Source organism: Lycorma delicatula, chromosome 3 (assembly GCF_047948215.1).
Source record: "Lycorma delicatula isolate Av1 chromosome 3, ASM4794821v1, whole genome shotgun sequence".
NCBI classification, from domain to species: Eukaryota; Metazoa; Arthropoda; class Insecta; order Hemiptera; family Fulgoridae; genus Lycorma; species Lycorma delicatula.
In genome coordinates, this window is record NC_134457.1 from 144,294,440 (window position 1) to 144,310,728 (window position 16,289).

Sequence of the window (16,289 nt, forward strand, 5' to 3'; positions counted from 1 at the left end):
TTAGTATGCTCTATATAATGTCAAAACAGAAATGTCTTAGCATTTCTGAAAAGATTAGTGTTATACACAAAGTTAAAAAGACAAAGGTGTTCAAAAAAAAGATATTGCACAAAAATCTGGAATCTCACCAGTTCACTGTCAACAATTTAAAAAAAATCAGAATGTGATACTATAAGAACTATACCAGCGTAAAGAAAAACTAATGAAAAAAAATTAAAAGGTATGATGATGGTATGTATGATAATATCAATGAAGCCATTTTAAAATGGATGACAGTTACCTATGACATTTTAAAGAAAACGAAGCCTCGGAATTTTGAGACGCAGTAGGATACAAAAATTTCCAGGCCGGCAATGGGTGGTTAGAGAAGTTAAAAAAAGACATTGCGTTATTCACAAGTAATTTATAGAAAAAGTGCAACTACCAGTAAAGTAACTGTGAAACTTGGAGGCAGACTGTGTTGAAATCAATTTTAGAAGAATATACGGCAAAAAGACATTTTCAATGCAGATGAGTCTATTTTTCAAATGTTTACCCATAAAAGTTTTAAAAAACTTTTTTGAGTAAAAAATGATCCATGCTTCGATGGTAAACAAAGTAAACCAAGAATTATGGTGTTAATGGCTGCAAACAGGCTAGGAACTGACAGACTTAAAATATTGGTAATCGGCAAAGTAAAACTCAGTTATTTTCAACGAGTTAAATCTCTAGAGGGAGACTACTACAGATTTAACAAAAAGGTGTGAATGACTAGGAATATTTTTATAGACTGGGAAAAAAAGCTGGACAAACAGATTACCAGACAAAAAAAAGAAGAACTGTACTTTTTATTGATATGGCACATCCGCAAGACATTAATTTTCCTCCTTTTTAATTGTACGTCACATCCTCAAGACATTAATTCTGTATTAAATGTAAATATTATATTTTTCCCCACCAAACTTAAATTCAATTATACAACCAAAGGATCAGGGAATAATGAAAAATCTTAAATTGCACTACCAAAAAAGAATCCTGAAAAAACTATAACTATTGTAGAGAACAAGACTGTCCCTGTTAATATTGTTGACCTCCACGAATGCATTTCTGAATTATCAAAAGTATGGACCAATGATGTTAGCAATGAAATAATATTCCATTGTTTTTGTAAAGCTGGTTTCAGTACCACCATGACAGAATGAAATGAAGATGATGCGACACTATTACAGTTAAAAAGTCATTGGAATTTCCTCCTAACTACTAGAAATGTCAGTAATGAAGTTATCCTGGAAGATTTCATCACTGCTGATGAACAAGTTACTGTTTCTGATTTTATTGATGATGACATACTTCATAGTCCTTCAATAGAAGATGATGATGAAAATTGTGAAGATCAACAGGAGGAGAAAACAGATGACAGGCCTACAGACGATGAGGTTTTACAGTCATTAAAACAATTAGGCTTGGACTACAGCTCAAGGATGAAGTACCTGACTGTATTTTTGAGTATTTAAAAAAGCATTTTCTTTGAATATAGTACCTTATTCAAACACAGAGATAACAGAAAATTACTCACATTTTCACATAATAAATTAATACTGTATTAAAAATTATATACAATAAACACATTACCTATCAATATCTATCAAAAATTAAAGAATGCATTAGGATTACTGTTTTTTTAATAAATATAAAAAAGTTAGTGTATTCATTTTTTGTGTTATTGTGAAAAAATTAAGTGTTAGAAATAAAAATACAGTGTGTTAACCTACAAATGAGTACAACAATAAGCTTTTAAATCTAGCCTATAACTGTTCTAAGTAAGAGGTAAGTCCTTACCAGAGATACATACTTTTTATACAGTAAATATAATGGATTAGATTAATATGTATTGCAAGACATAAAAAAAGTACATTAACATTTTTTTTCTATTAAATTAAAATTAATTCATAATAAAATGTTTATAAATAAAAAATTATGGGAATTCTTGTTATATCTATTTAACAAATTTTTTCCTGCGTTTCTAGATTCAATTATATAGAGGTTTGACTATATTGGTAATAGGATTCTTTAAAACATTTAGTTTTAGTTTACATATATATTTTTTCTAACTGTGATGTCTAATAAATTGATACTATTATTTTCTATTTCTAGGGTATATTGAAAAATTTTATGAAAAGTGATATAAGCTTAACACTTAAAAATAATCATATAAAAATAAGCTACAAATAAGAATTAGCAAATACCACAAACAAAATCTAATCATACAGATCATATCAAAAAATACTAAAATACTCTTTATGTAGTATAAGATACACTCTAAATATTAATAGATATACACCCTTGAAAACTTACTCATGTAAAATAATAATGAAAAAAAAAATAAAAATACAATCTGACATTGATCTGGATTAGAAAAATTATATAAACCTATCCTATGATCACAGAAAAAATAAGATTATTTTAATAAGCATAAAAAGCAGTAACATGAGTTATTATTAAAAAAAATTATCTTATTATTCTTACTAGGATTGCTTTACCATAAAATTATTCATCAATAAAAAACCTGATAGTGAATCCAAGTATACACTGATGGGTAGCCATCAAATGATAGGCATCCTGACTTATTAACACCATTTACTTTGATTAAATATGGAGTTATAGTAGTTTTCTTTTCATTTTTTCAATAACATTTTAAGAGTTATGAATATTATTAAACTATGATCACTATAAACTTACATCACAGGAAATAAATACTGAAACTTCCTAAAGTGATGGCTTACTCAAATCTGATATTTTTGACTTGCTTTTCAATAATGCTGATGAAGACCTAACATATTGTCATGTGTTCGCAGCTTGATCAGGATACTGAGAGATTGGAATTGAAAATGTTTACATAATTACAGTTTATTACTTTAAGAACATAAATAAAATAGGACAAATCAATAATGACAATAAACAACAATAATAATTAGACTAACAGCAAATAATAATAATAATAACAAATGTCAATAATAAACAAATAATAATCACACAGTAGTCACATCCACAGCAATAATGCACAGTGATTACGTATAAAACTGAAAAAGTAATTGTCAAGATTTATTTACAGGTAGTTAAATATAATTCAGTCCCGCTGACAAAAAGATATTAGCATGATCGCTAGTCTTTTACACTTTTAACTGCTAGTTTTGTATTAACAACAATAGTACAATAGATAAGTAAAAAATTCTTTGACTACAAACACCTTTGCTGTTCACATAAAACTATCCTAATAATTTATGAATGGAATTTAGTACATTATCTTTTCACTTATAGTCTAATAGTAACTCACCGAACCACTTCTTGTTTACATGTAATGGAATTACTTGTGTAATTACTTTATTGTGTTGAACTTAATTCACTAGAAATTCATTCCTTCACTGACCTTGTGGAATACTGATTGTCAACTGGTTTTCTCTGGAGTATTTATACTCCTAACCTCTTTATCTGTCGGAAAGGACCCAACTCTAAGCGTAAGAATGATCATCTGCCCTCATATATTCCCATGAAATTTCTACCCTGGTCCAGTAACTCTTCTCATGGAACAACATCTGTTTAGGTGTATCAGTAGGCAGTATTACAAAGGAAGATTGTTAAATGGACCTGTTACCTTTACTAAAAAGGTTCCTTTTTGCCCCTTTCTAGATTCCTCCCATTATTATATTTTTTACTACTTTTTTCTTAATTGGCAGGAATCTGTTACTCAGGTCTGTTATACTGGTCTTGTTGCAATATATACCTAATAAAAAAATATTCTTTAAGGTTCATTATAATATTTCAGTTAGAACTGAATGGACCTTGATAATATTAAGACAAATACTAGGTTTGGAACTAGCATTTTTTTAAGGCAAGAAACCATTGTAACCAGGAGAATCTCCCAGTGAATAAACTATTTTATTTATTTTTACGACTATTTCGATGAAAATTTGTGTAAAAGTAATAAATATAATTTTCCAATGTATTTATTTATTAAGGCATCTAATGATTGCATTTCCATCAGATACTATGGCAACTTAAAATGTTTTTTTCTGAGTAAAAAACGCTGAAGTGTTACGCCCGAAAATGTTTTAAAATAATATATTATTAAACAAAATATTTTCATAAGATTAATTTTTAAACATTATTGTAGATGTGGTTATAAGTAGAAGTTAAAATCAAAGAACAGTTAAAGTTTTTTATATATTAATTTTTTTTAAGTAAAACACCTGAAAATACATTTTCATTTTTGGTCTATATATCTCGCTATATTCAGATAAAATTTGATGCCTTCTTTTATGACAGCATATTAAAAATGTGACTGATGGCAAAAAGAGCTAAAAATATAAATGGAATAACATAGAAAGTTGATTATCTGATAAGATGAAAAAGTTATTTCTTATTTTTTTTCAAATTTTCATGAAAATTCCATAGAAAAACTAAATCCAGGTGTCTTTATTATAATTAATTATTATTATATTAGGTATTACAAAAGTCATAATGTATAAGTAAAGAATCAATGTTATAATAAAGCTGCAATCAAATTTGCACATAAAAAACATCATTAATGATACAGATAAACTGAATAATATAAAAACTCAATTAACACCAATTAATTATAAATTGTCTCATAATACCTGGTTTAGGAGGTAATATAGGGAGAATATCTGACTCTGTACTTATTGATGACATAGAGGAGAACATCACTGCATCATCATGATTAACTGAATTTTCTAAAATAAAATGAAACAGAAAAAATTATACAAAATTAAGTTCATAATTAACTTAATCTGTTTAAATTGAAATATAATTACAGAAAAAACTTAATTAAAATTTGTCTACTACATTACAAAAATATTTTTCTAGTGTTATGACCGTAATTCAGAGAACAAAATAGAAAATTCATATAACAAGACACCATTTTCCCCTTATTTTAAAAGACGTCAAAAAAGATTACATTATGTACATAGATCTAAAGATATTTCAATTTTTTTATCATCAATGCTTAGCAATGGACTGTTTTGCAGTGCAGCGATATAAAATCTTTCTGTTAAGAAAACTTTTTTGCAAAAAATTCAGAAAAATTAGTTGGAAAACTTAGGAAATAAAATAATATCACTGTAACCAGGAGAATCTCCCAGTTAAAAAAACTTATTTATTTTTATGACTATTTTGATAAAAATTTGTGTTAAAGTAATAAATATAATTTACCAATATATTTATTTATTAGGGCGTAAGGAAGAAGAAGTATTTTAGGTAGACCTAATCCATGTTACAAACAAAAATAAAACCTATATAAAAAAAAGGTGCCATAAGTAAGCAATAACACTTTTTTGATTAAATTTCAAATTTTTGAAGTTGGATGACGTTTCTTTAAAATATACCATAAGATGTTTGTATTTGTCAAGAAATTGAATCATAACAGATATTTTATTAGAAATAGGAACAAACTAACTTCAAATAAAAGAGCTTTTCAAGTAAAAGTTAAAATTATTTATGACAAAATTTAACACACTTTCTAAATTACAATAAAATCAAAATTTTATTATGAAAGTTTGTTGCATCTTCCTACAAACAACATTTTAGTGATAACATCCACAATTACAAGGCACAAACACACATTTTTGATAGTTGGTTGAAATGGGAGGAAATTTAAAAAAAGTAATATTAAAGAAATCAACATGTAAAAATAATGAAAATTTTCTTCTTTATAGGCAGTAACTATTATAGATTTTCCTATTTCTTAAAAAAAAAAAAAAAATCAAGAGTTGCATTTTAATGATTCATATATGTCTAATAATATCAAATTTTATCACCATAATTCAGATGCCTACTTTAAAAAGGTGTTCTGTCTAGTATAGTGAATTGGTCATACATAGATAAGTCTAACTTTTACATAAACAACATCTGCTAATAGATGATAATGGACAAAAGACAATGCTGAATAACACCAAAATACTTGCAAAATAATGTAATGCAAAATAATTAGATTAATAAGATTCACTTTTGTTAAAATATTTCATTATGAAAAAATAAGTCTAGTAATCAGGAAAGCTAATTTATTTCAATAAGCATAAACAGCTGAAATAATATAATCATTAGAAAAGGTTAACTGTATTAATTTACTTATTAATTAAACTTATTTCACAAGAGAAATCAGGAACTAAAATAATGTGAGTAATTATGATGTTACTCATGGTACAACATAATACTAATCTATTATTATGTGAATTTAAGTGATATTCCTCACCATGTTTCATGAGTCAAGAGAGTTCTCTTAAAGACAGAGTTTCTATGCCAAGTTAGAAAAGTGACTGTACAGATCTCTCCACAACACCTAACACATCTTTCAATTGGCAACATTTGAAAAAATGTGGTACACAATGAAAAAGGATGGTTCCTACTCTATGATTTATAAAATCTGTATATAAAGAATAACACTACATGTAGAAAACATAGTTTTGGATGCTGTTCATTACTTTATAATTTTATTATACAATGTATGAAAATAAATAATATGAACAATAAATAATGAACAGAAACTGCAATGTAAATTTAACAAATATAAATAATTAAAAAAAAAAGAAAAAAGATATTTTGTCAGATTTAACAAGAGATTTTTACAGATTTTCTACACAGTGCAGGTAGCAGAAAATTCAGTGGACATGCATGTATGTATCAGAGCTTAGACACAGAAGGATAGAGAGAATGAACAAAAACAGTATTATAATAATTAAGGTTTATTTTCTAAACAATTAAGTCCTTAACAATACATTTTCAGTAAATATCATAAAATTAAACAATATAAATATACCTAATATAAAAATATATTTAGGCAATTTATCACTTAAAAATGAACAGCAATAAAATAAGACTTTGGAAAATTAAATATTTCTTTTGGAATAAAAAATTCCTGTTTTAGGGATTACTAACAGATATAAAGTAGAACAAATGTTTAAAAAAAATTATTGTTCTAGAACCAAACTTATTGAACTGATTTTTGAATTATTAAAAGTAACACAGTAACTTACTTCTATGTTTGTTATATTAAATATAACTACATTATTATAAATATCTTACACATAATGTTTCCTAATTATCCCATTTCAGTGACAATACTATTTTTCAATTTTGAAAATTTTAAATCAGACCTATCATTTCATTAATCCTGCAATGTATATTACACTAAATCTTTTTTCCTTCATTCTTCACTTCATTTCACCATTTAATTTAAATTAATAAAAGCATTTCAAAACGATATATTTCCAAAAGAAAGCTAAATACAATCTAATGAGATTATTAATTACATAAAAATAATAATGCATACAAGTATAATTCATTTTTCTGTTTAATAATAATAATACCAGATTAAGTTAAAAGCTGAACAAAGCTAACTCGAACTGGAATTATTTGAACACCACCTTTTAATATGCTGCTATCACTACTAGTGGTACTATTATTACTATTGGTTGTGTATGTTACTACTCTTGTCTAATGTCAGTTATGCATGCTTTCATTTCTTTGCAGTTGTGTTCTTCTAAAATGCTTTATTCGATCGAGGAAAGAATTGTTATAGTGGAAGCTTATGTGTATTCTGTATCTTTTAAGAAAATATTTGCAAACAGATTTCCAAATGTCAGTATGTCAACAAAGAGAAGTGTAGGTGATTTGGTTAAAAATAGCATACAATGGGGGTCAGTTTCAAACATACAAAACAAAATTTTGTTAGGACTCCAGAGGTCATAGCCAATATTTAAAGAAAAATTCTGCCAATCTGAAAAGTGGTGCAAAATACCATATATCTTGGCATAAAATTTTTCATGATTTAAATTTAAACCATATTGATAAACCATTTGATTTAAACCATATTGTACAACTTGAGAACAGATGAAACTGTTCTCAAACAGTTTCATTAATGAATGTCAAAAACATTCTTTATTAACAAATAAACCTGTTACTGAATTTACAATTCATTTATCTGGGCATGTTAATCTGCACAACACCAGGTATTTTACGACTGAAAATCCTCAGTACATGTTGAGTTTTCAATCCACAATGAGAAATTCTGTGAATGGTGTGTTTCTGGTAATCGTACGGTAGCATCAATATTTTTTATGAGAATATCAATATAGAACTATATCGTACAATTTTTGAAAAATTCTGCACTCAAAATTAAGAGATCATGCAAAAAAGTATGGCTTCTTTCAAGAAGATGGAGCCAGTGTTAAAATGATTCAATATCATGTGTTCAAGCAGCTTTTAATGAAGAACCAACTGTTCATTTCTATATTATTGATGAACTGTTGAAAGCAAACATTCAATAAGAAATTGACGGCATTGACAATGTTTTGCATCAGGTGACACTCAATTTGAGCACAAAATTACATTGTTATGCAGGGCGCTCATTCCGAACATCTTTTGTAAAAACATTGTAAACATGTAAACTTTTGCTAATGTAAATTAGCAGAATTTAATTTAATTTACATTTTCATTTTAATAAAATGTTATACACGTTGCAATTATGTTTAATCTGTAGCGGTTTGATTTTAAGTTGCTCACACTGTAGAAGCAGCAGTTTCATGAAGTTTCAAATCTTGTTAAAATACTAGTATGTGAATTCTGGAAGTAACTTCAACTAACAAATTCCTCATCCAGAATAATTTTAATACGCATACCAAATCAAATCTAACATTTCTAAACAATTTTTGAATTTATTTATATTTTTCAATCATTAACTTTGTAAGTTGTAAAAAATCTTATGTCTAACAAAGATTCTACAGAAACTCTCTCCTAAGTTTAGGCAGCATAATATTTCCCTTATTCTATACAATACAAACCTTTTCATTACTTCTAAGAAAAAAAAATTTACTTCATAAAAATATAAATGCCTTAAGTTAAGCAAAATAAGTTCCTTAAAATGTAAATATGCTTGAATTTTTACAAACATTCTGCATATAATCCAAACAAGATGTTCAGTAATGTTATACATTGTGCCCAGTAATATTGGGCTCAACTCTATTAAAATAAGCCCTATCTCAGGACTCAACTCTGTGCTTCAATCTACTCAACAAACACCATATAAAGAATTTTTAATCTCATTTTTGATTATTGAAAAGTTCAGTGTTTTTACGATGTTTAGAATCACTGCTCTCCTAAATTTTCATAGTTTGTTCTGATATTTCATTAATTTTTAAATTACTTATTCTTAAATAACTGATTATGCAATTTAAAGACTGCTTAATCACATAATAATCAAAGATTTTGCGAAGACACTAATTTCTAACTTATCTAACAATTTGATGCAATTCCTTATCAGTGCTAAGAGCCTCTGATCCACTGAATCTTGTAGGATTTAAACGTCAATTTCTTATGAAGGATTCACTGAACAGAGTTTGTTAATATAGTGGGCAGATGGAAGCTATGCATATAGGTTTGTCTAACATGTTCCACAGTCTCTTTGCTTAGCTATAGATATTTTGGCCAAGGAATAGTGCACTCTAGAGAGTCTTAATCACTGAAAGTTTTATGCCACTTCATGGTAATTTTACACAAGTGGATACTTTTGAAATTCTGCCCAAGTTGGGCAGAATGCATACACAATGCTCTCTCAGGTAAGCTCAGCACCATCTTTGCTACACAAGCCACATCGTAAAGATTATGCTAGGCAAGAGATTATTCTGTGGGGGGGGGGGGAAATCAATAGTGATTTCATATATAGCGTCCTTGACAGCAATTTGACGAGTTCTCTTTCATTTTAATGTAAGCAGTTTTTGCATTTGTTTTAAAATTTGTGAATGGTATTATAATGTTTTATTGGCTTTTTCAATAGGCTGGTAATGTCATCTCTTTTTTAACTTAATTTCTGTTAGTATTTGCCTTTCTCATATTTTAATGGATGACGAAAACTAACAGAAAAATGTAAAATTCAAGTTTTCAGCAACATGATATGATGTTTTAAGAGAAGAGAAACTGGGTATTTAGGAATTTTAATCCATGACCAGGGGCTTACATAGAAGCACAATACCATTCAGCATCAAGAGAACAGAGAAGAAAGTGTACTATAGATATATTTGTCATATTTATGTTAAAACTAGGTGGTTAAACTGGGTGAAATACAACTAATCTTTTATCTCAATCTATTATATTTTAAATGATAATCCATTATTTTATGCATCCATTATCTTATTGAGATAAGATAATGGTAAAATCATTTATCACTCAAAGAGCTGAATGAATTTACAAACATATGAAAATTTGTATTTTTACATGAAAAACCTTACTCACTTTTCAAGAAAACACTCAATTTAACAATTAATAAAAATACATACCAGACATTTTGGAAGATTCTTCTTGATTACGTTTTGGGCTCTTCTTTTGGGCAGTTGGTTGCTGGGCTGGCTCTTGTGAGTAATTATCATCATTTATTTCTGACACAAAATTAGAAGGGAAAACACCAGTCTGAAAAAATGTAAATTTAGAAATAAATTAATAAAAAAAAAACTAATTTTCACTACTACGGTCTTATGCTTTATTGCTGCAATGATTTTTATTTCTTCTTCATTCCTTATTGCTGCTTGGTGGCTTTGAAATCTCCCTATATTTTACAATCATCAAAATGTAACATTATAATTCTTCAGACAAAAAAGATTCTTTTTAAAAAAAATTTGTTTAACATTATAACAAGACTTACAGTTTTCTTACCTTGCATCCTTAACCTCCATGGATTTTCTTTATCTTTGATTCGGTATATTAATAATACATTATTATTTTAACAAAATGGAAAGCATTTACAACTGTTGCAAGAAAAAATTAAATATAGGTAATGCAATTATTACATCAAACAAGAATTATTAATGCCTAGCAGTAGATGATTCAAGAGGTTCTTGAATGATTCAAGATTAGCAAAAAATTGGCAAAATCAGAATATTAAATATATACATTAATAGACTAATAATTGTGTGGCCTATACTTTAATTTTAAATTTATTTACACTTGGAAAATACATATCATTTCAACAGAACAAAATTCAAAGGTGGGATTATAGTTCAGACTACCAGATTCCTTCAATTTTTCACTATGCTAGCATAAATTAATTTGCAGAAAATTTTACTTACTAACTTACATCTATGTATGAATTAAGATTGTAAAATTTAAATTTAACTTTATCTTTAACACCTCAGCTTTACCAGTCTTACCAACAGTCACCAACTTGCTAGCAGCAGTAAAAGAATCATCTGTTCTCCCAACAATTATCTAGTATCTATCCAAGGAGAAAGATTAAAAAAAGGAAAGGGGGATGGAGAACGAAAGGATAAGTCTATTGAATAATAATCTTAAGTTACATACACTGGGACGAGCTACTTTGATCAAAAGATAATATAAATATATATATATATATATATATATATATATATCAGAAATAGCAAAATACTATCTATACTCTAATGAAACAAATTACACAAATATCTGATGTAATGGGATTATTCTACAGCAGTCTGTTACAATTAATTACTCAAATTATCATCAGTTTTACTGTTCATGCCAAGTGATTGCAGATGCCAAATTTAAGAATTTAGATTACAAAATTTAGGTTGAGTAGAAATAAACTATTTATGTTAATAAACCTACAATCCCAGAAATTATTATTTATAGAACAACTTTGTGATAAGAAATATACTAATAATAAAAAGAAAATGACAAGCAATTAAATTCACAGACATACAAAAAAATTAAAATAGATATAAATAAAGTTGATTAGTGGTTATATCAATCAGCTAATCAACGACACATATCATTCCTTTAAATCAGATTTTAATGCCATGTTACTTAGGTCATTTTGGTTGAATTATTAGCAAGTATTTATTAGTGGCTGGGCTGAAAACTGAAAAATACTGAATGAATTTAGAGTACATGTTATAAGCAATACAGTCCAGAAAACTATTTAATTCTAGAGATTACCACTTGAAATCTATGATGAATGTTTATATAGACTATGTTATCAACATTATAACAGCAATAAAGTTCTTTCTTACAATGGCTTACAACAATGCAGGGGGTGTCATACACTATTAAAATAATAAAGTACAATATGTTATTAATTTTATTTGACAGTATTTAAAATTTTCACAATACTTTTTTTGCAGATTCATTTTTTGCATTATTCTAAATTTTAATTGAATATTTGCACCTTCACTGATATGAAATGGGTTCAAGAAGCTGTTATTTTAATATTAAAAGTTAACTAAATATAGCCAAAAACAAGATTTCCTGAACTGGACAATAGGTAACTTATTCTGCTATAATACATTTTCCTGAAATAATATAACAATAATCAATACCAGATGTAAAAATAAGTAAACCAACGAGCCAAGTATGTTACTGGTAAGCATAAATGTAAACACAAGTAAGTTATGATTAAATGTATACAATTTCCTTTTATTTGAACCAATGATAACTCAGTAGTTCAGTAAGATACACTGATTTAATAATTTATTCTTTCTACAATAACTACAGGTCTGTACTCAACTTTACAGCTACCCTACTAATTGAATTTTACTCTTAAGAAATGAATTTTGTAGCATGTGAAAAATGCTAAGTTGCAGGATTAGGATTAGGATTGTAACCCAGAACTTTTTGGATAAAATAATGATCATGATGGATGAGGATGATTGTGATGGAGGATGATGCTAATAATAACACAACAATAATAAATTAAAAGATACATAAACTCCACTTATTAATGTTACTACAAAATTATTAAGCAGCTTTAGGTGCATAAAAGAAGAGAAAAATTTTAGAATAAAATGAAATATTAACTAACATTATTTTCCATTTTCAGTTACAAACTGTCAGCAACATAACTTTAATACACTTTTATTACACATTTTATTACACTTTATTTGCTTAATGGCATTCAAACATTGTCATAAGAAATGTCAAGGTGTCTACTGAAGTGCATGATTCATCCTGTATTTATACTTTTATATAATTAAAAATGCAACCTATCTCTGATAATCACAAAAAAAGATCTTTTGGTTATTTAACTGTATAAAACAGAATTAAGAATGTTTCAAATATATTAAGTTACATATACTGTTTATCAATTTAAAGTGAGATTTCATAAAGAAAATGTAATGTAATGCTGATATTTTTTTTAAACACTTAATAATATTTTTCAGATGTTATTAAAAAAACAATCAAAAAAAAAAAACTTAAGATAGATAAATATTTATAATAGATGCTTTAAACAATGTAAAATACTCTCATTTTTTAGCATATTGTTTGCTATATATGTACACCATATATAGCAACTAATATATAAATATAAATAAAATTTTAATTTAGGAAATAAATATTTGTTAAAATAAAATCTAAATACACCAATTTGCACAAAAAATGATGAAAATACACAATATATAGAAAAATCAGCAAAAAAAAAACTTACAAATCAAATTAACTGCTTTAATTATAATTACAACACAATTGTGTGAAAACTGACAATCATCTGGTATAATAAAAAAATGTAACTTGTTAAAGATAAGTGTCACCTATATTAAAGCAGAATTAATTTGAAGATGTAAATTAGAGAATGCTACAAAGATATAAGTGACATACAAACAATACCTGATTTCGAAGTTTGCCCTTCCACCAGCCTTCTTCTACTTCATCAAGTATTTCAATGACATCATTTACTTGTAATTTCAGTTCATCATCGTTTGCTGGTTGATAACTGTAAAGAACCTTACACCTTCTTCCTCCATCTGAAAAAAATATTTATACATAGGCTCTTTTATTAATTATAATTTATCCTATCTCTGATAATTACAGACCTATTGCCCTATTACACCACCTCTAACTTCTTTTTTTTTAATTTTAAACTATAATTCTGCACCTTCAGAAAATGTCAAGTGTGATCAGTAATTTAATCCAAAACATTCTGGATGAGTTTGAAGAAACTACTTGGAAGAGATTAGAACTGCAATCTAACAACAGGTAAGGGGATTTTCCCCTGACCAATGTTAAATTATCTTTGAAGATGAAATCCTAATGTATATTATAGTCAAAATATTATAGATGAAGTGAATGAAATAGTTAAAAAAAATATATGCCAGATTTTGGCCAGAGATTTAACTCAAGACAGGTAATTTAGAAGTCAGAATTTTGGTATAAAAACAAATATTGTCAAAAACAAAAATAAACTTAATATTACAATTATCTTCCCCCTGTTCGGAAAAAATGAAAATATAACATTTTTAGAAAATGTATACTGTAATATTTATCTCAATATTAGAATCAGTAAAATGCTCTAATACAACATTTGAAATATTTTTTATGTATTGTATGTGCCATTTCACTTTGGCTGGCCTTCCATCTTTATTTTTTTCTAATTTTACAACTATTTTGTATTAATCCATTCAATAATATTTTAACCTTCAAAGAAATATAAAAGTCAATGTTATTTTTATTCAATAAAATTAAGTCAATCAATTTTTTGCTATTAAAACTTTTAAATGTTCATACTTATTCCTGAACAATGACTGATTTTTAAAATTTCTTTTGTATGAAAGTAGTGTTACTTGTACACAATGCAAAACATTTTCAATTTTGTCATATTTTAGGATTTTAATACTGTAAAAAGAGGAAGACTATTCATTTAATCATTATCTTCTCATGCTATAAATAAATTTCTTTATATGATTGCACACCTCTTTATCAATGCTATTTATCACACAATCTAGTTATTTCATTTTTGTTCTAATTTTATTATCTTCAGAATTTTGTGTGAAATAATTTAATCCTTTTCTCCCCCCCCCCTCAACAGTTATGTAAAGAAGCTTGTGATTTCAAACAAGACTTACAAGGTTTGATTTACAAGTCTACAGTGACAAGATACATTTTTTTAATATTATACAGGGTGTCTGGGCTAAAGGTTTTCAAAAGTAATGGCCTATATTTAGAGAACTAGTCATCATAATTTCTTATATGTTGGCTCAACATTTCACGACAGGAAATATCTCAAGATTTGTTCTGTATATTCTAAAAGTCAGTGGAATACGCACGTGCAGGCAAGCTGACTCACAATGCAGTTATAGTCACTTTTATTTTCAATTACTGCATCATAGGGGTTTTCAGTACCCCAAATTCGACAAGTGTGTCTATTAATTTTCCTGCATATATGAAAGATTACCTCATTACTAAATAACATATCAAGATAATTAGGATTTTTTTGACACAGTGTATTACCTCGCAGCAAATTAATATCGTAGGGAGTGATCATTAGGTTAAATGTGAAAGGACAATTTGTATGGTCACAAACAGAGCCACTTATGAACAATGTTGTGAACAGTGGAGCAAAGAATTTGCAGTTCATTATTATCCCGCCTAATTGACCTTTTAGGACTGGCAGTAAATGCATTGCACTCACCATCCACCATCTCATCACTAACTGAAACTTTTGGCAATTTCTAGTTAGTGAACCCAAGCTTTCATTCTCTCAAAGTCATACCCATTGACGAAGACTTGGATGTAGGAGGATCGATACTCCATTCTGTTCATACATACTGTGCAATACACAACTGATTAAAACTACACTAACCAAAATACACATTGAACCTTCTGTTGTGGGGTTCACTTCTTGACTGACTGTAACTGCATTGTGTCCTACATCCAGCTGCGCATATGTATTCTACTGACCTTAAAAATATACACAACAAATTTTAGATATCTCTTAACTGAGCCTACGTTTAAGACATAACGACAACTGGTTTTCTAAATATAGGCCCGTTACTTTTGGATACATCTAGCCTGGACACCTGTATTTAAACATTCAAGGTATTTATTTTATAAGCAAGTGTATTTTTTTAAAAATAAAAATATAGGATTCATGTAAAAATAAGCTAATTTGTTATATATTTCCTATTAGAGGAAATTAAAACTATTTAATGGGATAATTTTTATTGTTCAGCAAACAATTACAATTTTTATCTAAATTTTCTACCTATTCTCACAGGAATCTCATAGGACGAACATCATTCCTTCAAAACTAACTTTAATTGTTAATGTTTTTAAATTATAATCTTTTACTGTGTTCTTTTTTATTGGAACTAAGGGAGATATGTTCCAGTATACTGATATGATGTTACAGCACAAAACCTGTACAACTTCAGCTTATATTCTAACTCAACAAATACACACTTCACAGGTATTATTTTATGTATCTCTTATCTCTGTATTAAAAACAGACAATGAAAATATTTTGGCAAACTCATCTGACAGATGTTTGTATCTTTTAT

The 16,289-nt window shown here is 27.4% G+C and overlaps 1 protein-coding gene across 3 annotated transcripts in view; it reads right to left on the reverse strand.

Annotated features, from left to right (window-relative positions):
• The window catches only part of cindr (CIN85 and CD2AP related), a 99,196-nt gene that overhangs the window by 61,600 nt on the left and 21,307 nt on the right, over positions 1–16,289 (reverse strand). For 2 of the 3 annotated variants that reach the window (XM_075360723.1, XM_075360724.1), the window contains exons 4-6: positions 13,621–13,757; positions 10,326–10,455; positions 4,635–4,730 (exon numbers count right to left, since the gene is read on the reverse strand). In XM_075360723.1, the coding sequence (XP_075216838.1) occupies positions 4,635–4,730; positions 10,326–10,455; positions 13,621–13,757 (363 nt within the window). The remainder of the gene's footprint in view (positions 1–4,634; positions 4,731–10,325; positions 10,456–13,620; positions 13,758–16,289) is intronic. The other variant, XM_075360725.1, reaches the window with a different exon arrangement.